The sequence below is a fragment of the Microtus oregoni genome, unplaced genomic scaffold (assembly GCF_018167655.1).
Source record: "Microtus oregoni isolate MIOR12 unplaced genomic scaffold, Mior012 000001F_ref0000356, whole genome shotgun sequence".
Lineage (NCBI taxonomy): Eukaryota > Metazoa > Chordata > Mammalia > Rodentia > Cricetidae > Microtus > Microtus oregoni.
Genome location: NW_024543060.1, coordinates 63,348,823 through 63,375,031, shown reverse-complemented (window position 1 = coordinate 63,375,031; position 26,209 = coordinate 63,348,823). Strand labels below are relative to the sequence as shown.

The window sequence follows — 26,209 nt, the reverse complement described above, 5'->3', positions numbered from 1 at the left end:
AGGAATATCTCTAGCAAGAACGGAACGAAAGATGGCGACGGAAACGCTGCTGTCCAGGCTGCTGGGATTGCTATTGCTGGGGCTCCTGTTACCTGCGCGTCTGACGGGGGGTGTCGGGAGCCTGAATTTGGAGGAGCTGAGTGAGATGCGTTATGGGATCCAGATCCTGCCGTTGCCTGTCATGGGAGGGCAGGTGAGGGGTGTGGGGGCGAGGGTGCTGTGCAGGAGGAAGGGGCACAAGGCAGAGGAGGAAGGGCAGCTGCGAGCCCCTTTCTCCTCCCGGAGACTAAGGGGATGAAGCAGAGTAGGTGGTGTTCCTACGTCCTGCTGTGAATCGCGGGCAGACCCATTCCCTGGGAACCAGGCACCGGCAGGGGTGGGGCTTCCCGCTGTGGCCCTCGGGTCCCTTGTCACGGTGAAAGCACCCAGACTCCCTGGTGGGGAAGTGAGAGCGCCCTTCCCTCCGCTCACCGAGCCCAGCTGGAGAGGACTTGTGGCTTATTCTCTCTTTGACTGGGCACTTCCCCAGGGTCTGAAGAGGGATCTCGTTGTTCTTGATCCCAGCCTCTGCCTCCCTGCCCCCCTTCCCGACCCTTCTTTCCCAGAGCCAAGCTTCAGACGTGGTGATTGTGTCTTCGAAGTATAAACAGCGCTATGAGTGCCGCCTACCAGCCGGAGCTATTCACTTCCAGCGCGAGCGGGAGGAAGAGGCACCTGCTTACCAAGGGCCCGGGATTCCTGAATTGTTGAGCCCCATGAGAGATGCGCCCTGTCTGTTGAAGGTGAAAGACCTGGGGTGGGTGGAATGTAGTCTTGAACCGGAGTGGTAGGAAAGAAGTGGGACCTAGGGGGCCTGTGGGAATTAAGGGGCCACTGGTGTTCTAGTTCTATTTACCAGGGGTGGGGGAGCAAAGCCTCTTGTATCCACAGATGACCCCTTGCTGAATGCAGGGAAGGGTTATGATAGACAATCTCAAAACAGGTTAAACCAAGATCAAAGAGAATAAAGAGAGACGGAGGTGGGACTGGGGAGTAGGACCTACCTAGAACGACACCATCTCAGGATCCCATTGTATTTGAAGTTCAATTAATTCTTGAGCCTGTACTTGAACCTGCTGAGTCTTCATCGGAGAGCTTCAAAGATACCATGATTTCTTATCTTTATGGGGGGCAAGGGAGTGGCTCATGTCTGTCACTCCAGACTAGACCACATAGCTTGGTTCTGTCTCACTCCTCTCCTGACCTAAAGGAAAGAAAAAGAAGGGACCCATGTGGGAAGTAGTTGTACTTGGATGTGTGTCTGCAGCCATGAAAAGGAGACAGCTGTCCCTTCTCACAGAGTCTGGGGAAGGAAGGAGAGGACAGAGGGAGAAGAGAACGAAATGACAGTTTCTGTATTTCGGAGCCAGGAGACTCTGGTTTCACAAAGAAGGATTTTCATGTCCCCTGACTGTGTGTTTTCCAATTGTCAGACCAAGGACTGGTGGACGTACGAATTCTGTTATGGACGCCATATCCAGCAGTACCATATGGAAGGTGAGTCGGCTCCCATTTCTCCCAGGCCTTTGCTGTCCCTGTCTGGCGTGACGGGCAGCCTCCCTCCCAGTGTCCTTCCCTCTAGACCTCAGAATGACAATGTGCTCTACCATATGCCTTCTCTGACAGACTCAGAGGTCAAAGGTGACGTCCTCTATCTCGGCTATTACCAGTCAGCCTTCAACTGGGATGACGAAACAGCCAAGGTGACAGGAGTGAGGGGTCGGGATGGGCCGAGCTCAGGCAACAGGGGAGGGTCAGATTTAGCTGGTGTGTTTCCTGGGGCTTGGTGCCCATCAAGACCTAGTGCCCTGGGACCGAGATCGCTGTGTACCCCAGGTTCCTGCGGGAGGCTGGCGTCGTTCTACCTCACTTCTTTTCCTCACACCCTCCCCGTTCCGCCCGATGTTTTCTCCAGGCCTCCAAGCAGCATCGGCTAAAGCGCTACCACAGCCAGACCTATGGCAATGGGTCCAAGTGCGATCTCAACGGGAGGCCCAGAGAAGCCGAAGTTCGGGTGAGTCTCCAAAGAAGGAAGGAAAATGGTCCCCAAATAACAGTCTCTGGGAGGAGGGCAGATCTAGCTGGCGGCTGGGCGCCATTGTCTGGATTTCTAGAGGTAATTTAACGCCACGTTTCCCATATGCTACCCTCAGTATTCCCAGCCATGTGCGATCTGCCCAGCGTCTCTCCTGACTTCACCTGAGCTGTTCTTAATGTGTCTGCCTTTGACTTTCCGCCCTCTGGCTGGAGCCTTGCATTGGTCTCAACTCTTCTGGTGAAGCGGTAGCAAACAGGAAGCTCCCGCTTGGGTGGAAGGCCTGGTGTAGGGGAAGACAGATGCTAACACAAGCAATGAGTCTGAATGAAGCCAGGAAGGCAGGGGTTCTCAACCTGAGAGTCGAGACCCCTTTTAAAGGCTGAATAGCCCTTTTCATAGGGTCGCAGATCAGATATTTTTGTTACAGTCATAACCGCGACAAAATTACAGTTACAAAGTAGCAATAAAAATAATTTTATGGTTGGGGGGGATCACCACAACACGAGGAACTGCATTAAAGGGTCTCAGCGTTAGGAAGGTTGAGGACCACTGCTACAGAGTGAGGGTGAGGAGGAACGAGGTCCAGTTCTCTCTTCTAAGGATCTAGAAAAACTGTCTTCAGGGCTGGGCATGATTGCGGCAATGCCTTTCGTCCCAGCACTCTGGAGACAGAGGCAGGGGGATCTCTGTGAGCATGGTAGCACATTCCTGTCATTTCAGTAAATTGGAGTCTGAGGTGGAGGCATTGTGAGCTCAGGGCTTTTGTGAACTATGTGGCAAAATACCGTACTAATGAACTAACAAACATGCAGAAGAAAACCCCAATTCAGTCCTGTGCTGGATCTCTGAATTCCCACCTTTATCCTGGCCGACAGCCTCCTAACCAATGGTCCTTACCTCCTGCCTTGTAGCTGAGTGGGGAGGCAGGAGAGGGCCGGCTGGCAGATGTACACAGAGAGAGTCTCTCGGTCTCCGTAATCGTAGACACCTGGGGAGAACCACGAGCCTCCTCTACCAGCCCTAGCTTTGTGTAAAGTGGATTCTCACCGTCAGTTGTACCCAATCCCAAGGGTGGGAAGAAGCGTTCAGTTAGCAGTTCCCCGTGTGTGAATACACCCTCCATGCCCGGAACAAGCTGTTGGTAGGATGTGGACCGTCCTGCGACGTTGCCAGAACTTTGCCCATTGGTGCGTGTGAGGTGTGCGCCAGCTCTGATCACTTCTGCCTGGTTCTGGAAACCCTCAGAGCCCCTGCTCCACAAAGAAAATCCAAGTGCGTCCCCAGTGACCAGGTGGGACTGGGACGTGACAGGAAACAGCCAAATTCTGGATTTACTTTGTTCTTTAACTTTTTATTTTGTAAAATTATTTTTATATAAAATAGTGAGTTTCATCATAACACTTAAAAATATTTAAAGAAGAAACTGCTCTAAAGCTTTTTTAATGTGTGTTGGTGTTTTGTCTGCGTGCATGTTTGTGTGAGGGTGTCAGATCCCCTGAGACTGGAGTTGCAGGCAGTTGTGAACCTCACATTGTGGGTCCTGGAAACCGAATCTGGGTCCTCTGCAAGAGCAGTATGTTCTCTTAGCCACCGAGCCGTCTGTCCAGCCCCTTGTGACGTTTTCATATGTGTATATTACTGTGCTTTGCTTACGTCAGCCCTCCGCCATGGCTAGACACGTCCTGATGGTAAAAGAATGAGGTTTGCTGTTGGGTTGGACATGGGGCAGAGTTAAGGATGATGGATTATGACCGTGTGAGCTTCAGTGGCTGCAGACAATGGACTGTCATTTACTGCAGTGTGAAGGAGCAGGTTGCAGGAAGAGGGGTTGGGTTTGTGCGTATGGAGGTCAACGGACTGTCAGACCTCCCCCTGGTGATCTGCAGTCAGCAATTAGCTCTGTGATTCGGAATGAAATCTAGGCTGGAGATAAAAATACTCATCGTGTTTCTGTCAGTGGCCCATCCCTCTGCCAAGGATGGTGTAGCGCACTTCGAATGGCTCTCTGTGTCCCTTCATTCAGGTCATACTCAAATGATACTTGTGTGGATACACTAACACAGGTCCCCTTTCACCCTGGTAAACACTTAAAGTGTTTTATAGTGTTCGAAGTCAGTATCATAAACTGGCCATGGGATGTCTCAGCCCTATAATCTCAACACTTAGGAGTCTGAGGCAAGGGATGACTGCCATGTTTGGGGCCAGTCTGGCCTCCACAGTGAGTTCTAGGCCATTCTAGGTTACAGAATGAGAACCTATCTCAAAAACGAACAAACACAAGCAAGAACATGTATCATTGCCTGAGCTGATCTCTCATTTTGTGTTTTTGTTTTTTTCTGAGAAAGGGTTTCTCTGTAGCTTTGGAGCCTGTCCTGGAACTCGCTCTGTAGACCAGGCTGGCCTCGAACTCACAGAGCTCCACCTGCCTCTGCCTCCTGAGTGCTGGGATTAAAGGCGTGCGCCACCACTACCTGGCTTTTTGTTTATTTTATTTTATTTTAGAGACAGGGTCTCTATGTAGCTCTGGCTATCCTGTATTTTCCTGCCTCTGCCTCTCAAGTGCTGGGATTAAAAGTGCGCGCCACCATACCTGGCCTCAAATGTTACCTTGGTTGACTCACCCCGAAAGTCAGTCTTGTTCCTTCAGTGCCTCATATGCAGAGAGGCACATCCATGTGTGAAATCTGTTCCCACACCCCATTGTATTCTAACATTTGGCTGTATAGCATCTTCCCCTACCTACTGAACATACGCCCTGCGCCTTGGGATAAAAAGGCGCCTGCGTCTTAGTCTTTGCCTTTGGGAGGCAGATGTTCAAAAACACGGTGAAGCAGGATGAGTACCATTCCAGGTGAGGCTCACTCCACAGGAAAGCAGTCAGGGGAGCCGATGGAAGGTAAAAGGAAGGTCTACTAAGAAAGTGACCTTTGACCTGCAGGTGTAGGGGGCAGGAGAGAGGAGGAGGCCATGGCAGTGGGAAGGGCGGTCAAGTGTAGAAGGAAGGCTTTGGAGTCAAAGGCAGTGGTGTGACCCAGGCTCTGAGGCTCAGGGAAGAGCTATGTGGGAGATGGAGGTGGCAGCTGTTAGGGACAGGGTACAGGCTGTTAGAGGCTTTGTTCTTGTGCTGAGCCTGGGACAAGGCTCGATGCTCCCTAGACATTGGGGTGCGGTGACAGATTGTAAACACGGTGATGACGTGCTCACTCTGGCTTGTAGCCGGTGATTGAGAGATGAGTTAGGTAATACAGCAATCCACATGAGAAATAAAAGTGACCCGGGGTGAAGAGTGAACTTCTGGAGAGGGCTTTAGGGGGAAGAGGCAACAGCATAAGAATTAAGACTGATTCTTGGGTAGGTGATGGGCGGAGAGGAAATGTGGCGGAGGGGAGTGGTGGGTTTGGTTTTCCATACTTTTAGTGACTTTCAGGCACGGATGGGGGCGGGGATTTCCAAAGGAAGGAAGATCTGCAGATCTAGAGAGCTGAAATCACAGCCAGGGACTGATCCTCATCCGAGGTTGTAGAAGCCGTGGGTGTGGATAAAATACTCTAATGAAAGCATGGACTTGGGAAAGTGGGCTAAAAGTTGGACGTGTTGGCTCCTGGAATCCCAGCATTTAGAAACTGAGGACACTAGCCTGCGACAGAGATCTGAGGAAGCTATCGCAGCATTCGAGAGAGCAAGTCTGGAGGGAAACTTTCCTAAAATGTGGCCACAGAAAGCATTACCAGGAAGGACAAGGCCATGGTGATGAGTACATCTTTTTTTGTTTTGTCTTGTTTTTTTGAGACAGGGTTTCTTGCTGTAACAGTTCTAGCTGTCCTGGAACTCACTCTGTAGACCAGGCTGGCCTCGAACTTACAGAGATCTGCCTGACTCTGCCTCCTGAGTGCTGTGATTAAAGATGTGCACCACCACACTTACTTCTGATGTTCTGATGCACATTACAGCAGTGTGGGTCATTGGGCAATGCGCAGGGATTTTTGTTTTTTTTTTTTTTTTTTTTTTTGGTTTTTTTGAGACAGGGTTTCTCTGTGGCTTTGGAGCCTGTCCTGGCACTAGCTCTTGTAGACCAGGCTGGTCTCGAACTCACAGAGATCCACCTGCCTCTGCCTCCCGAGTGCTGGGATTAAAGGCGTGCGCCACCACCGCCCGGCTGGATTTTTGTTTTTTTGAGACTGGGTTTCTCTGTAGCTTTGGAGCCTGTTCTGGAACTAGCTCTTGTAGACCAGGCTGGCCTCAAACTCACAGAGATCCACCTGCCTCTGCCTCCGAGTACCGGGATTAAAGGCCTGCACCACCATTGCCCAGCAGAGCATATGTTTTATGAATGAGTCAGAGCCATCTCCCCGTTGTTCCGTGACCTTCCTTTTGGATGTAGAGACATCCTTTTAATTTTATATTATTTTTATTGTGGGAAAGAAGTCATACTGCCTAAGTTACCGATCTTACACTCAGGTGTACAGTGTGGTGGCACTGGGTATATCCCCAAGGTTGTGTGCCCGTTATTGTTTCCAGAACCTTCTCATCGTTCTGAACAGAAGTATATCTCTGTAAGCGGCACTTCCCCGTTTCTCCCTCCCCAGCTTTCTTCTCCTTTTCTCTGTATGGATATACCCATCCCAGATACCTCACGTGTCTTAGTCAGGTCACCGTTGCTGTGAGGAAACACATGGCCAAAAGCAAGGTGGGGAGGACAGGGTTCATTTGGCTTATGCTTCCACAGCACTGTTATCACTAAAGAGGTCAGAACAGCACCCAGGCAGGGCAGGAACCTGGAGGCAGGAGCTGATACAGAGGCCATGGAGCGGGTGCTTATGAGCTTGCTCACCATGACTTGCTCAGCCCCAGGATGGCACCTCCTACCATGGTCTGGGCCCTCCGCCATCAATCACTAAGAAAATGCCCTACAGGTTTGCCTACAACCTGATCTTATGGAAGCATTTTCTCAATTGCAGCCCTCCTTTAACTTGAGTCGAGTTGACATAAAACTATCCAGCACATCATGTAAGAAGGTTTATAAGGTATTTGTCCCAGTGTATTGTTTTCATGGCGTAGTATTTATGGGAGATCTGTTCCTTTTATGGCTTCATGGTCCGCCTTCTGCCGCTATCCCGTGTGTGTGCTTGTTCATGTGTTGCTGGGTACACACCCAACTGTTACCACCTTGGAGCTAATGTGAGTGATGCAGCCAGTGGGAGCACACACGCTGCTTGGCGATGTTTGCAGGGTTTCATCTGGTCTCTGCCTGGGAGTAGAGTCTGGCTGAGTGCTGTTTGTTCAGTGTTTAATTCCGCGGCAGCTGCCTCTTCACATTCCTGCTGCCAATCCTGAGGGGCTGGACCCCACTATACTTTCTTTTTTATTTTGGTTTTTTTTTTTTTTATTTATTATGTATACAATATTCTGTCTGTGTGTATGCCTGCAGGCCAGAAGAGGGCACCAGATATCATTACAGATGGTTGTGAGCCACCATGTGGTTGCTGGGAATTGAGCTCAGGACCTTTGGAAGAGCAGGCAGTGCTCCTAACCTCTGAGCCATCTCTCCAGCCCCCTTTTGGTTTTTTTTTTGAGACAGGGTTTCTCTGTAGCTTTGGTGCCTGTCTCAGAACTAGCTAGAACTAGCTCTTGTAGACCAGGCTGATCTCGAACTCACAGAGATCCGCCTGCCTCTGCCTCCCGAGTGCTGGGATTAAAGGCGTGTGCCACCATCGCCCGGCTGATTTTTTTTATATAGTGAGTTGAGTTGTATTCTAAAGCTCATTGTTTATTCGTTACATTTCTGTAGTAATGTACAGTCATAATCATGTTTAAAGACACATAAAGGTATGGTGGTGCACATCTTTAATCCCATCACTCAGGAGGCAGAGGCCGCAGATATCTTTGAGTTCAAGGCCAGCCTGGAGGATGTGGGGTCAATTTTTAAACTGACACCTTCACTGCCCATGGTAGGTTCATAAAGCCATTATTGTAAGCACATAATATACTTTAAGCTCCCTCCCTCCACTTCCTCCTCCCTTTCCTTCCACACTTGCCTTTCTCTCTGTAGTTGGCTTTGTCCCCTTGACAGTTTGACTCCTTTCGTATCATGTGTACATGTGTGCGAGATTTACAGATATGAGAAGAATGGGCATTTGTCTTTTTGAGGCTGACTTAGTTCACTTAATACGATTACTTCAGTTGAATGCATTTTCCTATAAACAGTTTGGGGTTGTTTGAATAAGAGTAGCCAGCTGGGCTTTGGTGGCTGCATGTGCCTGTAATCCAGGAGGCAGCAGCACGCAGTTCTCTGAGGTCGAGGCCAGCCTAGTCTACACAGAGAAACCCTGTCTGGGGTAGTGGAGGAGAATGGCTCCAGAGGCTCATGTATTTGAGTGCTTAGTCACCGGGGAGTAAAACTATTTGAAAGGATTAGAAGAATTCAGAGGAGTGGCCTTGTTAGAGGAAGTGGGGATGGGCTTTGAGGCCCCAGGTCTGGCTGCCTGTGGACCAGGAGTCTAAAGCTCCTACCACTGCTCCAGCAGCACCCCACCATGGCGGACTAAGCCTCCGAGGCTGTGAACAAGCCCCCAGCTAAATACTTTTTGTAGGAGAATTTCCTTGGTCACGGTATCTCACAGCAATAGGACAATGACAAAGACATAGCTGAAAAAGTATTTTGATTGTGTGTGTATAAACCGTATTTGTTTTAATCTATTCCTCTGGCTTTTTTTGACACCCAGACTTAGCTGTTGTGGATAGACCTGAAGCAGACACTGGTCTGCAAATGTCTCTTGGTGTGCGGCCTTAGAGTCCTGGTCAGGCCCAGCAGGCTCATTTGATGAACATGTTTTTTACTTACATGTTTAGTTTGTTGTGATGGGGTCTGACTGGCCCAGAACTCCCTCTGAAGACCAGGCTGGCCTCGAACTCACACAGATCTGCCTGTCTTTGCCTCCAGAGTTCTGAGGCTCACAGCATGTTTTTAGTGTTTGAGGAGCCTCTCCATCCTGACTTCATTCCCACTAGCGTTGACATCTTTGCAGCATCTGGAGGCGCTTGCTTCTTTATGGCCACCATTGCGCGTAGGGTTAGATGGAGGCTTAGTGCTTTGTTTGCAGCCTCGAAGGCTGCTGGGGTCGGTGTTTTCCATGGTCCCTGGTCATTTAGTCCTTATCTTTCGAGGACTGTCCCCCTTGTTTCATTAGCCCCTTTGTTGGTCATTTTAAAGTTTTCGTGCTGTAGAGCTCTCGAGTCCTTTGTAGACTCCTCTGCGGGATATTTAGCTAGTGAGGATTTTCTCCTCTTCCTTGGGGTATCTACGTCTGAGCGAGGAAGCTAGCAGTAGACATGCGACTACACAGTGAAACTATGTCTCAGAATAAAAGAACGGAAGCAGATGTAGGGCATTGCTGCTGCCCGTGTCCTCTGCCGCACAGTGGGACCACAGGCGTGGTTCTTTTCTTCTGTTAAAACTGTTCCGTTCAGAGCGAGGGGATATCTTGCTATGGTTCCAGTTTGCATTTCCCTGATAACTAGAGATGATGAACATTAAAAAAAATACTTGTTGGCCGTTTTATGTTTTCTTTCATGAAGTAGTCAGTTTGGTCTGTTGCCCCTTTTTCCTTCTCCTTTAGTTCAGGGACGCTGCTTAGATCCGTTGCCCATTTTTAACCAAGTCATCTGGTTTGACTGTTGCGTTCTGTGGCTTCCTTGTCTGTTAGGAGATTGGCCTCTTGACAGATAGCAAGTTTGCAAACACTCTCCTGGTCCAAAGATAGTCTTTCTTTTTTTTTTTTTCTTTTTTGATAGAGTTTCTCTGTGTAACTCTGACTGTCCTGGAACTCACCTCACTCTGTAGCCCAGGCTGGTCTCAAACTCACAGAGATCCACCTCCCTCTGCCTCCCGAGTGCTGGGATTAAAGATGTGCGCCACCACTGCCCAGCTCTACGTTTTATTTATTGTGTGTGCCACACATGGAGATCAGAGGACAACTCCTACTGCTCTCTGGATCCCCGGGGATTGAACCCAGCTGGTTGGGCCTGGATCACGTGCCCCTCACGGGCCCTGCTTCACGGGCACATGCTTTCATCTCACGCCGTGCTATGTTTTAGCCGATGCCTACTCAGTCTCTACTATTTTAATTGACTTTTATGTAATTTTCATGAGTAAATTGGTCCTTAATTTTCTTTTTTTGTTTCATCCTTATTTTGTTTTGGCATCAATGTCTGTTAACTTCATAAGCTCTCCCGAGGAGCACGCCTGGTTTTTAAAAACCAATTAATTGATTAATTTAGCATATGCTTGCATGTGAGTGTCGGAGGGCAGCTCTTAGGAGTTGGCCCTTGTCCATTTTCTCGAGGCTCAGTGGTTAAGAGCTTTACTGCTTTTGCCAGGGGCCTGAGATTTGATCTCAGCTCCCACACAGAAGCTCACAACCACCTGTAACTCCAAGTTCAGCGAGACCGACGTCCTCTTCTGGCCTCCACAGGCACTGGGCACTCATGTGGCACACGTGTAAAAATGCAGTCAAAAACATACACGTAAAATAAAAATGGATATTTTAAAACATTTTTATTTATCAGAAGGCGCGTGTGTGAGTGTGCACACATGTGTGCCACAGTGTCAGTGTGGAAGTTAGGGGACTTTTGGAAATCTGTTCGTTCCAGGGATCAAATTCAAGTCATCAGGCATGCGCAGCGAGAACCTGCCCCCACTGAGCCATCCTGCCAGCCCACATATATACGCTTATAGGCATATATCAGTGACTCTTCCCGCATGGATAGGGCAGAAGCCCTCTTCTCTTATACAGATGCTGTTTTTCTGGTACACATCTGCACCACCACGTATCTGGACATTCCCTATGGATGGATATGCAGGCTGTCTTCACTCCTTTATTAACACAGACCTGCTGTGGTGCGCCGTCTTCACGTACCTATAGAGTATATGCAGATTATATTCCTGGAAGTAGACGTGTGTGGTTTGGATATGTGCTGCCAAATTACCCTGCTTGGGAACACTGCTCTCCTCAGTGTGTGTGCGCGCCAATGTCTGTCGGCACAGCCCTGCCAGCCTGCTGTATTTTTAAACTTTCGGAACTTGGCTAATCGTTGTCTATGCATCAGATAAGGAATTCTTTCTTACAGTGGCTTTATTTTGCATTTCTCCCAAGAAAGGATGGGTAAGCTTCCTTGTCTATAAGAGTTTCCTTTTATCCCAGCATTTAGGAGGCAGAGGCAGGAGGATCACTGGTAGCCAGGGCTCCCCTGTGAGGCACTGTCCCAAAACAAGCAAACAAGAGTCCCTTGTCCCCTTTACACATCTTCTTCTTCTTTTTTTTTTTTTCCAAGACAGGATTTCTCTGTGTAACAACTCTGACTGTCCTGGAACTCACTCTGTGGACCAGGCTGGCCTTGAACTCACAGAGATCGAGGTCTGCTTCTGCCTACCAAGTGCAGGGATTAAAGGCACGTGCCGCTGCCCGGCTCCTTTACACGTGTCTTTAACCATCGTCATCTTCACCTGTTTCCTAGTGACCTGTCTGTGTGTTGGCAACCATCCTGCTGGCTTCGTAGCTTTTCTTGTAACTTCCCCCCTTGGTCCTGAGGTTTGAGTCTATGGCTTTGACTTCCTCTCCATCTGGTAACTTTCTGAGCAGAATGTCTCTCTCACTAATTTCCAGACTCTTCTTCCCTAATTTCACACTCAAAGCTAGTCATTTGCTCAGAATACTATCCGCTCGTGTCCATTTTTCAGTACGATCTATAGCTCGCTCCACAGTGTTTTACTTTTGTTGTCTTTGGTTTGGTTTGAGAGGCTGTTGTTTGTTTTTGTTTCTTTGAGACAGGATCTCGCTGTGTATCCTCCTTAACCTCCCAGAGCTGGGATCAAAGGCATGGTCTGATTGCTGGTCTCCACCAAGTTATTTGTTGTGTGGATGCTTTTTTTTTTTTTTTTTTTTTGTGCCTCCTTTTGGTATTTGTTTAGGGTTAGTTATGGTCTTTTGTTTCCTTTTGTTTAAAATATAGGTTGTTTGTTCCCTACGGTAAGCCACAATGACAAGGAACTGGCCACTTCCTGTCAGTCCTCAGAAACTGCTTTGGGTGCTGCTGTTGAGGCCAGGTGTGTCTTACTCTTTGGCCTCTTTTTTTTTTTAAAAAAAAAACCTTCCTTCACCGGTTCAGGAGGCTGTCTCGCTCTTACATGTTTCTTTCTTTCTTTCTTTTTCTTTTTTTTTTTTTTTGGTTTTTCGAGACAGGGTTTCTCTGTGGCTTTGGAGCCTGTCTTGGAACTAGCTCTGTAGACCAGGCTGGTCTCGAACTCATAGAGATCCACCTGTCTCCCAAGTGCTGGGATTAAAGGCGTGCGCCACCATCACCCTGCTTGCTCTTACATGTTTCTATGCTCAATCTGCAGGTTCATACTCCTGGCAAGAAGCTTGCCTGTAACTAAGTTGCTAGTTAGAGCTCCAACAGCCTGCACTCGACAGTAGACTCTGGGTTCGCAGTGGTGTTTTCGTGGGGTGTTCCTTGCTGAACCAGTACTGTTCCCTTTGTGTCTGCATCACCTTGTAGGTTCCCATATACGTTCTGAAAAGCCTAGAGAACTTGTGTGGGTGCCTCTCCCCTTTCCCTTTGTTTCCCTCTGGTGAGTTACCAGGCAGCCCAGCAGGGACCCCAGTCCTGGCTTACAGCACGAACTTGAGTTTTAGGTTGCGGGGGACAGACACAGGTTCACTTCAGTGTGACTCATATTCACCGCGGTGTGAGACCCAAGGCACACAGTGGGTGCCCTATGACTCAGGCTGATTGTAACCAGGTGGGCCTGGGTAAGACCAGACTTCCTGGGTGGTCCATGCAGTGGTTGCCAGTTCTCTGGACCTGGGTTTTTTCTTTTGTTCTTTTTTTTTTGTTTGTTTTAAGTATAGGGTCTCCTATAACTCAGGCTGGTCTTGAACTAAAGATGACTTTGAGCTCCTAATCTTCCTTCCACCTCCCAAGTGCTGGGATTATAGATGTGTGCCAACACAGAGTTGTGTTTTAAAGGATGTTCGCGTTTGAAGTGTGGTTTCTCTGGTTACTCACTTGGGTGTTCTCACCAGTGCTGGGCATGGTGACTGTGCACTTGTGTTTCCTGATTCGGAAGGCTGAGGAAGGAGGATCACTGGACCCTAGGAGTGCAGGGTCAGACTGGGCAACATAATGAGATGTTGTTGTGCAGTGCTGGAGCTCAAACCCGTGCTGGGCAAGTCACCGCCCGCATCCCTAGTCTGCGTTCCCGTCTCATCACTGCCCGCATCCCTAGTCTGCGGTCCCCATCTCGAGTCACAGCCTGTATCCCTAGTCTGTGGTCCCATCTCGAGTCACCGCCCGCATCCCTAGTCTGCGGTCCCCATCTCGAGTCACTGCCCGCATCCCTAGTCTGCGTCCCCATCTCGAGTCACCGCCCGCATCCCTAGTCTGCGGTCCCCATCTCGAGTCACTGCCCGCATCGCAGACTGCTAGTCTGCGTCCCCATCTCGTCACTGCCCGCATCCCTAGTCTGGTCCCATCTGGAGTCACTGCCCGCATCCCTAGTCTGCGTCCCCGTCTCATCACTGCCCGCATCCCTAGTCTGGTTCCCATCTCGAGTCACTGCCCGCATCCCTAGTCTGCGTCCCCATCTTGGGGCTCCACTCACATCGTTAACGCTTCCTAATCTCATGCCAAGTGAGCCAAACGGTATTCAAAGCGTACAATTCCCACACAGTATCAGCTCTGGTCACTTTAATTCCCCCTTCTTAATGTTTTTTTTTGGGGGGGGGGATTTTCGAGACAGGGTTTCTCCGTAGCTTTTTGGTTCCTGTCCTGGAACTAGCTCTTGTAGACCAGGCTAGCCTCGAACTCCCAGAGATCCGCCTGCCTCTGCCTCCCGAGTGCTGGGATTAAAGGCGTGCGCCACCACCGCCCGGCCTTCTTAATAATGTTTTAAGGCTATTTTAGTTTGAATTTATGTGATTTATCGATTTTCAATACTGAACCAACTTTTCATTCCTGAGGCACAGTTTGGGTGTGTATGTCCCCACCTTCCAGAATCTCAGTATGTAGCCCAGGCTGGCCTTGCACTAGATCCTTCAACCGCAGCCTCCCAAACAGAAGACAGATGGGCATCTCAGTCTGTCGATCTGAATGTGGGTGTCACTTGCCATGGTGTGTGTGGAGGTCAGAGGACAAACCCAGGTCTTGGTCTTCATCTTTTAGCCTTATATTAGCTCTTATTTCTTGCTGGCTCTTATCACTTAAATTATCTTGTTCCTCTTCATTTAGCCCCAGGGATTTTTTTTTTTTTTTTTTTTTTTTTTTGGTTTTTCGAGACAGGGTTTCTCTGTGGTTTTGGAGCCTGTCCTGGAACTAGCTCTTGTAGACCAGGCTGGTCTCAAACTCACAGAGATCCGCCTGCCTCTGCCTCCCGAGTGCTGGGCTCAGCTTTTTATTGACCTGTCAGAGGCCTCAGGCAGACAAGGTGAAACAAATGTAACAAGTCTTTACATCAGTAACAAAGGCAGCATAAACAATGTAACAAGTCTTTAATCGGTAACAAAGGCAGCATAAACAAGTCTTTGCCCAGTTAAAATACTCTTACACGGAAGGCTATCACGTAGGCTGTAGGCTGTCACGTTTGACACTTTGCCTGTGGGACTCGCAGGCTCACAAGCTTCCCAGAGGTTCTCACCACCTCCCATCTCGCTGTGGGAGCTTTGCGTGGGTTTTGGAGATTCCAGTTGAGGTGCTCACCTGGTATGGTAGAGGCTTTACCCACTGAGCCATTGCATCAGGGCGTTTGTATGTTTGCTCATGAGCAATTCTGACCTGTAACAGTCCTTAGGGACTGCCTTGGAACTTCCCAGGTGTCCCTCTACCGTTCTGTTGATAAAGTCATGCTAACCTCAGAAAATTAAAAAAAAGGGGGGGGGGCAGGGTTTTGAGATGGTTCAGTGGTTAAAAGTTCTTGTTGCTAAGTCTGACAGCCTGGGTTCACTCCCCAAGTCCCACACTGATAAAGGAGATCAGTTCTCACAGTCTGTCCTCTGACCTGCACACACCCACCCACATGCATACAACATTATGCAACACAGTAAATAACTTAAAATTTTTTAATTAAAAGATAATTAAGAATTTTTTAAACAAAATCAAAAATAGTCTTGCTTTTTCTATACTCAAGATCATGTATACTTAGAATTTTTTATTCTTTGAATGTTTTCTAGAATTAATCTGTAAAGTCTTGACCTAGGATTTTTGTTGTTTTATCTTTTTTCTTAATATTTATTTATTATGTATACAATATTCTGTCTGTGTGTATGACTGCAAGCCAGAAGAGGGCACCAGATCTCATTACAGATCGTTGTGAGCCACATGTGGTTGCCGGGAATTGAACTCAGGACCTCTGGAAGAGCAATCAGTGCTCTTACCCTCTGAGCCATCTCTCCAGCCCCCTTATTTTGGATTTTGAGACAGGATCTTGTGTTACTCTAGCCCTCCTCAAGCTCACTAAGTAGGAGACGATGGCCTTGAACTCCTGATCCCTGGCCGGCCTCCACCTCCTAGGTCAGTTGCCGGGGTAACTGGCGTGTGCCATCAAATTGTCTTCTGTAATTGGGCTCTTCTCTCCGTCCCTCTTGGATCACATTGGCTTCTCTGTAATTCTCATACCTGGGCATCACTGCTTGTCTGCCCCATGGGAAATCCCTTTCCACCTTCCTCTTTCTTTTTAACTGTGAAGATTCTTCTTTCCTTCTTTCCTTTATCTGTCCACAAGTTACAGTAAACAAATCCCTATTCCTTTGTTTTGCTTAGGGTATTTGTTTGTTGGCTTGTTTTTTTAAGACAGGTTGGCTTTGCATTCTGGACCCTCCTGTCCCTCATCCTGAGTGTTGTGTTTGCAGGTGTGTGACTCTCTTCCTTACAGCTCTTTCTAAATTAGCAGTGTGTCCAGTGCACCCGTATTTTTGCATCTGTGTAGTAAATGCCCCAGCACACATATGCCCATTGTCTCACCACCAATGCTGTTACCTGAAATTGCTTGCCCCAGCCTTTGTCATGACAAAAGGTTGTTTTATATGTATGTTTCCTATAACTACTTATGATCTGACATATTTGAATTTTTTATGATTTATTTACTTATTTTTGAAACAGGGTCTTTGCAGGCCAGGCTGGCCTCGAACTCACAGAGATCCACCTGCCTCTACCTCTCCAAGTGCCAGGATTGAAGGTGTGCACCACCATGGCCCAGTGTATCACCGTTTTATTTGTTTGTTTGTTTGTTTTTAATTTTTTTTAATATTTATTTATTTTATTATGTATACAATATTCTGTCTGTATGCCTGAAGGCCAGAGGAGGGCACCAGACCTCTTTACAGATGGTTGTGAGCCACCATGTGGTTGCTGGGAATTGAACTCAGGACCTTTGGAAGAGCAGGCAATGCTCTTAACCACTGAGCCATCTCTCCAGCCCCCTGTTTGTTTGTTTTTTGAAACAGGGTTTCTCTGTGTAACAGCCCTGGCTGTCCTGGAACTCACTTTCTAGGCCAGATTGGCCTCGAACTCACAGAGATTCACCTGCCTCTTTCTCCCGAGTGCTGGGATTAAAGGCATACACAACCACCACCCAGCTACCACCATTTTTTAGTTTTCCTAGAAAGACTTCTCCCCCTTCTCTTCTCCCCCCGCCTCCCCCTTCTCGCCACCCCTCCCACCCTTCCTTTCTTGTACTAGCAATCAAACCAATGCCTTGTGCGTGGCAGGCAAAATCCTACCACTGAGTTATGCTCAGCTCTGCCAGAAGTTTCTTCTTTTTCTAATATCTGGGTTTACTGTATATCTGTTTGGGGGATGTGGAGAGCCTTTTAAGGCACTGTTTCCTGTAGCTCAAACTATCTTTGATCTCCTGATCATCTGGCCTCCACTTCCTAAATGCTGGGATTACACAGGTGTGGTTTAGCTTTTATTGATTTCTTGTTAATTACACTGCAACCAGAAAAGTGCACCACCATTTAATTTTGAGTCCTGTTAGTTTGTAGTGTCTGGTCCCGTGGTCCAGTACATCAGTGTCTGGACGTGCATGCAGAGAACACATGCTCACATTGCCTATCATCTTAGATCATGGTTTTCAATTGTGTTGCTCAGATCTTCTATATCCATACTGATTGGTCTCCTGCTGTCGGTATCAACTTGTTTATTGTTTTTAATTAGTCTTTTATCTATGGGCTCTTTATTAATTTAGTTCACCAATGTTTATGAAGCCTTTAATGCCACGTCTTTTTCTAGTTGCAGGTGATATTTCAGTAAATAACAGGTAAAGATGTGTTCAGTGAGTTGTGAGAGATAGGCAACGGCAAGATAAAGAATGTACGATGTTAAAATTAATTTCATCCCCAAAGACTTTGTGTTATAAGTGACATCCGTAGTATTTCATCTGTCTGATATCGCTAGAGCACAGTTGCTTTCCTGAACCACTGTTTATTCATCTCTCACACCCAGCCTCCTACCTGTTCCTGTGTTTTAAATGTGTTCATCTTTTGTAACTGGTCTGACAGTGTCTTTAAGTGAAGCGTTGGGACTGTTGTGTGATGTTTTACTTTTACTCTTTTGTCTTTTTGAGGGGCCCACCACTCAGTTCCCAAATAAATACACACAGAGGCTTATTCTTAGTTATAAGTGCCTGGCCATCGCTTGGCTATTTCCAGCCAGCTTTTCTTATCTTAAATTATCCCCACCACCTTTTGCCTCTGGGCTTTTATCTTTCTTAGTTCTGTCTATCTTATTTTCCTTCTTGCTCCAAAGCTGGCTGGGTGGCTGGTCCCTACTTTTCTCCTCCTCTTGTTCCTCATTATTCTCTTTCTGGTTATCCTCTCTGCCTACCAGCCCTGCCTATCCTTGCTCCTGCCTCACTACTGACTGTTCAGCTCCTTTTTTTTTAAGATTTATTTATTTTTATATGCATTGGTGTTTTGCTTGCATTTATGTCTGTGTGAAGGTGTCAGGTCCCCTGGAACTGAAATCGCCATGTGAGCACTGGCAAATGAACCTTGGTTCTTTGAAAGAGCAGCCAGTGCTCTCAACCCCTGAGCCATCGTCTCTCCAGCCCTTATCAGGACCATTAGGTGTTTTAACAGGCAAAGAATCACAGCTCCAGTTAATCCAATGCAGCATAGACAAAAGTAAACATACCTTTAAATAATATCTCCCAACATGGGACTTTCTTTCCATGCTCAGGACTGAACCTTTCCCAGGAACTACACACCTCCTTGTTTAACCTTTGAGGTTGAACCATTTCTAAGCTAGCAGCTCCATTTCCCAATCCCACCAGTGGTTTGTAAGGTTTTCAATTTCTATGTCCTGGCCAGGGCTTGGTATTACCTTCCTCACCATAGTCTTTCTGGTGAGTGTGGAGTGGCATCTCCTTATGGTTTTGATTGGCACTTCCTTGGTAGTGTATTTTCATCTGTTTATTGATCATTTCTCTTCCCTAAAGCAACATCTATTTAACTCTTAACATTTTAAAATTGGGTTATTTATCTTTTTATTATCAGAGTGTAAATGTTCTTTTTCTTTTCTTTTTCCTTTTTGTGACAAGGTCTTACACTGTGGCTCACTCAGGCTGACCTTGAACTTGCTGGGTAGCCCTAGCTAGCCTTGAACCCCAAATTCTCCTGCCTCAGCCTCCCTGGTCTATGGTTACAGCAGCCAGCTCACTCAGTTGACTTGCTTTCCAAACTGTAGCCCAGGCTGGCCTTGAGATCACAGTAATTGTCCTAAATTAGTCTCCTAAGTGATGGGATTACAGGTTTGCTCCACCATGTTTAAACACACTCAGAAAAAATGAGGGACACGTCCTGAGTATGCACGACATTCTCGTGACACTTCCTGAGTATGCACGGCATTCTCGCGCAGGGGCCATGCTCATCTCTGTGCCGTTGCAATCTCAGCATGTGCAGTGCTGAGTTGATCGCTTTTTAAAAAATGTTCTATTATTGTGTGTGAGAGCGCATGCCACAGCACACGTATGGGTGTCAGAGGACCGTTGGTGGGAGTTGGTTCTCTCTTTCCACCGTGTGGAACCCTGGGGATCAAACCCAAATCTCTAGGCTTGATCGCAAGTACCTTGACCTCCCCAGCTGCCACACACCGTGTTTGTACAAAGCAAGGAAGCGCTACAAAGATTGATTTTCTATCTACAGTTAAGTTGCCCAATTTCTCTTCCGTTTTCACCTTACCAAATGGTCACCTGAGCAAGTGGAGCAAGTTTGATTTTGTTGTTGTTGTTGTTGTTTGGTTTTTTGAGACAGGGTTTCTTCGTTTTTTTTTTTTTTTTTTTTTTTGGTTTTTCGAGACAGGGTTTCTCTGTGGTTTTGGAGCCTGTCCTGGAACTAGCTCTGTAGACCAGGCTGGTCTCGAACTCACAGAGATCCGCCTGCCTCTGCCTCCCGAGTGCTGGGATTAAAGGCGTGCACCACCACCGCCCGGCAGGGTTTCTTCGTTTAACAGCCCTAGGTGGCCGGGAACGAGCTCTGTAGCCCAGGCTGGCCTCAAACTCACAAGAGATCTGCCTGCCTCTATCTCTACCTGCTGGGATTAAAGGCGTGCGCTGTCACTGCCTGGCATGCTAATGCCTCTCTCACTGGGTCTCTGTGACAACCAAATAAGCAAATCCCTGTAGCCTGCCACCTGCCCAGTGCCTGGCATAAGAACTGCTTAGCACGAGCTAGCCCTCTGAGAACCACAGGTATTTTGGTGGTTTTTACAACTGACTCTCCCTCCCTGCCCTGCCGCAGTTCCTTTGTGATGAAGGCGCGGGTATATCTGGGGACTACATCGATCGTGTGGATGAGCCCTTGTCCTGCTCCTACGTCCTGACCATTCGGACCTCTCGGCTCTGCCCCCACCCTCTCCTTCGGCCCCCGGCCAGCGCTGCTCCACAGGCCATTCTTTGTCACCCGGCCCTGCAGCCCGACGAGTACATGGCCTACCTCCAGAGGCAGGCCGGTAAGCACATCCAGGAGAGAAGTGGGGATGGGACAGGCGGGCGCAGCGTTGGAGCGGGTCCCTATCCTGTTTGCACACTGTTTTTCTGGTAGAGTCAAAGCAACTTGAAGAGAAAATCACAGAGGAGGTTCAAGACACAGACCACCAAGTCTGGAGTGAGGCCAAGTCTGCTGGAGTAGCCCCAAAGAAGGAAGGTAGGGTGTGCTTTTGGTCATTCCGTGGAACTGGCCACCACCGCCTTCCTTCCCCCGTCTTACTGTTCCGTGCTGGCAGTTGTGGGTGGTCTCTAACCCAGTGGCAACACAAGAGGGAGTGTGTGTCCTCCTTTCTCCCTTCTTCGCCCCCTTTTTCCACATTCCCTTTGTCCTTTGTCCCCCAGATGTCAGCCTAGCCAAAGAAGATAAGGAGTCGGAGCTTTGGAAAATGCTACATGAGCCGGAGGAACAGGCAGCAGGAGGAGAGGAGGCACAGGCAGGGGTGAGAATGGCCTCTCAGCTGCCTCTCTGGGCAGACTCTGGGATGGGTAGGGTCCCTCAAGCCAAGATCAGCAAGGTAACTTCTGTGTCTCGGGATGAAAGGATATTGCTTGAGGAGCAGGGAGGGCATCAACAAGCCTTCATGCCTGTGTCTGCCCTCTCTCATCAGGAGCAGGACTTGAACCCTGAGGCCGCAGCAGATCCAGCTCCCAACCCTCGCGATGGTTAGTCAACTCTGTCTCCTTTAGTCCTCAGGTGAGGTAGAGTAGCGCTAAACACTCAGAGGTCAACACTCCTCCCTCCCTCCCTTCCTCCCCTCCGTTTCTCATGGTGCCAAGAACTGAACCCAGATCCTTGCACACTGATGCTCTACCACTTAGCCATCCCCCTGTCCCTGGACCTCACTTTTACCGTGTTACCTCTTCCTGAGCAGCAGGACCACTTACGGAGGTCAAAGGGCGCCGGGGCGCCCCCCCACCCCCTTTACTAACTCTGCACTCCCAGGCAATGTCATGTAAAGTCAGTTTCCCCGCCTATGAAATGTGAGTGGAGCCACACCCTGGAGAGTTGGGAGGGTGAATGGAAAGGGATCTGTACCTCACAGACCCGAGACAATGCCAAGTCTCTGCAGAAAGCAGGAACTCCTTAACCCTGAGTCTCCTCTGTGGTTCTAAAAACTAGAGTGTTGACTACCCCACCCCCACCAAAAAAAAAAAAATTCAGGTGTTCATGGAGAAGGAAGGGACTTGGTGCTTTGGCATTAATGTGCCTGCCATGAAACTTGAGGGGTTTGCCTGCCTTCTGTCAGCTGCCAGCCAGCCAGCTGCCCGAGGCAGAGACCTTGCCCATCGTGCCTCTCCTCCGGCATCAAGGGAGGACTTCAAATGCCCACACCTGCTCTTTCCCGCCTCAGATTTTCAGAACAATGTGCAGGTCAAAGTCATCCGGAGCCCTGCAGACTTCTTTCGGTTGATGGAAGAACTGAAAGGTGGCGCCAAGAAGGTACGGCCCAGCTCAGGGCCGGGCAGGACATGCCTCCCGGCTGTGAGCGTCCAGGAGAGATCTGAACCTGGGACGAGCTGGCCCCACCACCACACTCTGCCACTGCTCAGTTGTGCTACACACACCTGTTGTGACTGAAGCCTCCATCTCCTTCCCACCCTATCCAGGAGAAGCCAAGCACAGAGCAGCAGCAGCCTGGAGATGATACCACGGGGGCCCCTCGGAGGGAAGCGGAGCTGAAGGAAAAGGGTGAGGAACCTCAGGCTGTTGTGGAAGATGAGGACAATGAGGAGGAGGAAGAGGAGGAGGAGGAAGATGAGGAGGAGCGGCAGCTATTGGGAGAGTTCGAGAAGGAGCTGGAAGGGATGCTGCTTCCCTCAGACCGAGAGCGGCTCCGCTCGGAGGTTAAGGCTGGCATGGAGCAGGAGCTGGAAAACATTATCCAGGAGGTGAGCAGCCCTCACTTCCTTGGCTGCCACAGATGCGCGTGTCTGTGGCGCAGGATGGGACCTCCCAGTATGGTGGCTGCTCCTTTCATTGAGGGGGATGAAAGAAAGGAAGATGGCTGGCTCTCCTACCAGCATGCCCCTGATCTCTGTCCCCCAGAGCGTTAACTACCACCTTCTTTGGGCCTTCCAGACAGAGAAGGAACTAGACCCAGATGGGCTGAGGAAGGAGTCGGAACGTGAACAGGCAATATTGGCTCTGACATCCACACTCGACAAGCTTATCAAGAGGCTGCAGGAAAACCAGAGTCCTGATCTGGTGCAGAAGCACAAGAAAAAGAGAGTGGTCCCTCAGAAGCCTCCCCCATCACGGCCTCCTACAGGTGAGGGCAGGCCATGGGAACAACCTTCCCAAAGGTGGGAGCATTGTTCTCAGTACTGACTCCTCCCTCCATAGTCCTCCCTCCTTCCGGAGGAGTTGGCCTTGGTCTCTGGTTTGCTCTTTATGCCCACTGTCTAGCAAGCACATAGACAGTAACTAACGCCCATGAGCCTAGAAGCTGAAGAGCACTCATTCACGAAGGGGCTCTTCGCCTGCCTCCTTGTGGGTGGAGGTTGGGGAAGAGGAGACAGATAGTTTGGGGGTTTCCATAGTGAAACGGTGGGAGGTGGACAAACAGGGGCAGGTGTGGTCAGTGTGAAAGGCTCCAGCTGTCAGTGCGGCCAGGCAAGCCCTTTGGCACCAGCCCCCAGCCACCAGCCCGGAGACACTTCAGTTATTCCTTCTTGCATCTCCTTAAGTTCATTTCATGGAATGTTTCTGGTGTGGATAAAGAAGGCATCCCAAATAGAATATTCCAGTTTCAAACGTTCCCTCCCACCCTTTTGGTAGACACTGAAGACTTGATTGTAAAGTCTCAGCATGCAGAAAACCGAGCCATGGCTCCCCAGCCTTCTCCTTAAAGCAAAACACCTCTGTCAGTGCAGGCTTGATTTGGCTTTCAGAAAGCAGCTGTTTTCCTATAGAAGATGGGAGAGTTAAGGGAGGGGGGGGGACTGCTACTGGGGAAGGGCATTGTTTTTGAACCCTGGATCACATTCATGGGAGGAAGAGCCACCACCCAAACCAGCCAATGGCTTAGAGAGGCAGCCCTCACAGCCCTTCACCCTGGAGTCACGATGGCTCTGCTTTGTGTCTCCCTGTGTCTTCCCCTCTAAGAGGAGGAGCCTGAGCACAGAGTCCGGGTTCGAGTCACCAAGCTCCGTCATGGAGGCCCGAATCGGGATCTGACTGTCCTGGAGATGAAACGGGAAAACCCACAGCTGAGACAGATCGAGGGGCTGGTGGAAGAAGTGCTGGAGAGGGAGGGGCTCGCCGCCCAAGGTGGGCCCTGAAGGGAGGGGCTTAGAGCGCCGGAGTGGCAGGGCTGGGTCAAGGTGGACTGGTGACCTCCGGCTTGGGACTGGAGGGCAGGGGACCCTCTAAAGCTCCAAACCTTTCCCCTCCTCACTACCCTTGTTGCGCCTTCCAGGCAAGATTGAAATCAAAATCGTGCGACCCGGGGCTGAAGGTAATGAGGAGGACACACGTTGGCTGACTGATGAAGACACAAAAAGCCTTAAGGAGATCTTCTTCAATATCTTGGTGAGGCATCCCACCCAAGTCCTGAGCCCTCAGCTCACCCCACTGTGCATTGAAATCAAGGTCTGGTTACACCAGCCGTGCACTGCCAGCCTTCCTGCTGTCTGAGGTGAAGCTACGCTTCAGCTGCTACTCAGGGAGAACTCCATTGGAAGCCATCTCCCCAGTCCCTACCTCCCACCACAGTCTCAGGACCCCCCAGATTCCACAGTCCAGGACTTCCCTTGGCTACAGGCAGCGCTTCCGGCTCAACCCCCCTTTCCTCCCAGGTGCAGGGAGCTGAAGAGGCCAATAAGGAACGCCAGCGTCAGAAGGACCTGGAGAGCAATTACCGCCGGGTGTGGGGCTCTCCAGACGGTGAGGACACTGGAGACCTGGATGAGTTTGACTTCTGAAACCGGCACTGCGGTCCTTCCAAGGATTCCAGAATCTTTCCAACTGGCTCTGCCTCCTCATCTCCCACCTTGGGGCCCCGGAGGCAAAAGGGCAAGGTGGAGCCAAGCTCTGGACTTCAGGGTCCCAGCCCAGAAGGTGTGTGTGGGCCCCACGAGGGAGAGCTGTTCCAGCTCCAGAGAGCCTCAGCCAGGCCTATGGGCTCCACTGCCCAAACATGCCTTTCTTTGACCCTTTGAGTTTCCCTGTCCCCTGATTTCTTAGCACATACCCCATTTTACCCAGAGACATGGTAAGATCTTGTGAGTGGGATGTGATGGAAAAAGCGGGCGAGCTGGACAGTTTATCAGACTTCAAGAAAGCAGACCTCACCCCCACCTCCTCACCCCCCCCCCCCCCACAATGCCCCGTTGCTGTTGAGAGCTGCTTGCCCCTCCCTCGGCTTTCCTCCTTCCTGTTCCTACTGTCCTGTTGTCTGTGCTTCTGAGTCAGGAGCCCTCGCCTCTGTCGCTGAGGGAATAGGAGACCTTCCTTACACATCACCTCACATTCAAGCCCAGCAAGTGGGTTGGATATGGAGCCACCCACCATGTTCTTCAGGTTTCTAAATAAAAAACTGGACCATCAGTGCATCGGCCTTTGTGTGGGGAGGGCTGGTCGGTCTTTTCAGGATGGGGACATGTCCTCTGATCCTATTTGCTCTACCCTCCCAGAAAGTACCCGTGTGCCTGGGGTACACGGGCAGAGGTCGGGCCAGCTGAACAAAGTCCACCGGTCTGGAGATAAATGCTGCTCTCCTCTTGGTAGACTGACCGGACACTGGCCAGAGGACGGAAGGGGAGACCCTGAGGGACACAAGTGTCTTATAAACCAGTGTCTGCGCTCTGAAGGGATGAGGATTTGGAGGCAAGTCTTAGAGGGTCCTAAGAGCAGCAGCACAACTCTGGGAGGCTTCTGATTGCTCCTTCCACCATCTATTCCTAGCCCTTATTTCTAGGGAAAAAAAACATGGATTGCCACAATGGGGGGGACCAACCCAGGGCCTCACCCATGCTAGGTGAGCGCTGTGCTGCCGGCTGCACCCAACCAGCCCTTGCACTTGAGAATTCTTGCCCAATCCTCACCCTCTTTACACCCCGAAAGTCAAGATGTGTCCTGCAGAGACCCGCCCACGCCGGGCCTCTTCCTTCCCACAGCGAGCTCCGGATTCCACTTGCTAGCCCCTCCCCCTGTTATTTACCATTCCCTAGGAAACTCCACCTACAACCATGGCAGCGCTGCTGCCTTCGCGGCCGGCTCCAGAGTATTCCAGAGACAGGTGTCTCCATCTCCTGAGTGCCTAGGACAGCTGTGGGGCCCTCTTACCCCATTTTCTCTCCCAGGTAGAGGACCCTGAGGACAATAAAGGGATAGACTCTCCTTTGGGTCCCCAGCTAAGAGATATATAGCCCCTTTTGGACACAAAGGGGGCTCCCGAGAGGAAAGGGACTGCCGCAGAAGTGGAAGTCGAGAGCTTTGGTTACTAAAGAACTCATGGGGCTGGCCCTCCTCTTGCTGAATGTGGAGGAGTGCGAATTGTGTGTTATGCTTATGTTGTGTGGAAATGTGAAGCAGAACAGCTTCCCACATCCATGTGACCCTCTCAAGGGGACAGATGTCGCAGCTGCGTGAGAACTTGGGCGTTGTGAGTGGCCACAGGCAGGCCCCTGGGTTCAATTAGCACCCACTTCAGCAGGAGAGCTGACCAAGCACAGGCCTCCAGGGGACAGCAATGAGGATGGGGGGGGGGGGTCACAGTCTGCAACAGGACAGTCTTGAAAACTGAGCAGCTGAGCTCTAAAGGGATAGGAGACAGAGGGCGTCTTAGAAGGATCCTAAAAGCTGCTGTCCAGTTACAGGAGACACCGTTGGGCTGATAAGGAAGCTGGGCAGGCTACCTTTAGTGCCTCACGTGGTCAGAAAACACGGAACCCTCACTGCACTGAACCAGTTTGTTCTCTTTTCCTGTCTATTGACTTTTGGCAGAGTTCCCATGAAGGTCAGGCAGTCTCAGCTGTGCTGAGGCAAACAATAGGAAGAGAGCAGCAGGTGTGTGGCAGACGGCACCAGAAGAGGGGAGGGAGGGTCAGGGACAAGAACCCAGTGTAGAAAGAAGCACATGGCTGCTTGTTGG

General features: G+C 49.7%; 1 protein-coding gene and 1 non-coding gene across 3 annotated transcripts; one reads left to right on the top strand and one right to left on the bottom strand.

The window, feature by feature from the left end:
• Os9 (OS9 endoplasmic reticulum lectin) lies at positions 1-24,663 on the top strand. 2 transcript variants are annotated; one of them, XM_041673164.1, is made up of 15 exons: positions 1-193; positions 606-782; positions 1,473-1,536; positions 1,666-1,742; positions 1,955-2,053; positions 19,867-20,077; positions 20,170-20,271; positions 20,457-20,554; positions 20,723-20,777; positions 21,467-21,555; positions 21,723-22,004; positions 22,195-22,384; positions 23,221-23,385; positions 23,534-23,646; positions 23,913-24,663. In XM_041673164.1, exons 1-15 carry the CDS (start codon positions 32-34, stop codon positions 24,036-24,038), a joined length of 2,010 nt encoding a protein of 669 aa, XP_041529098.1. In that variant the 5' UTR covers positions 1-31; the 3' UTR covers positions 24,039-24,663. The 2 variants fall into 2 exon arrangements, with proteins under 2 accessions (XP_041529098.1, XP_041529106.1); XM_041673172.1 differs by lacking the exon at positions 23,221-23,385.
• On the bottom strand, positions 18,941-19,044 carry LOC121465033. The gene has a single exon (XR_005976605.1). It is a non-coding gene; the product is annotated as a U6 spliceosomal RNA (small nuclear RNA).
• Positions 24,664-26,209: the final 1,546 nt, after the last annotated feature.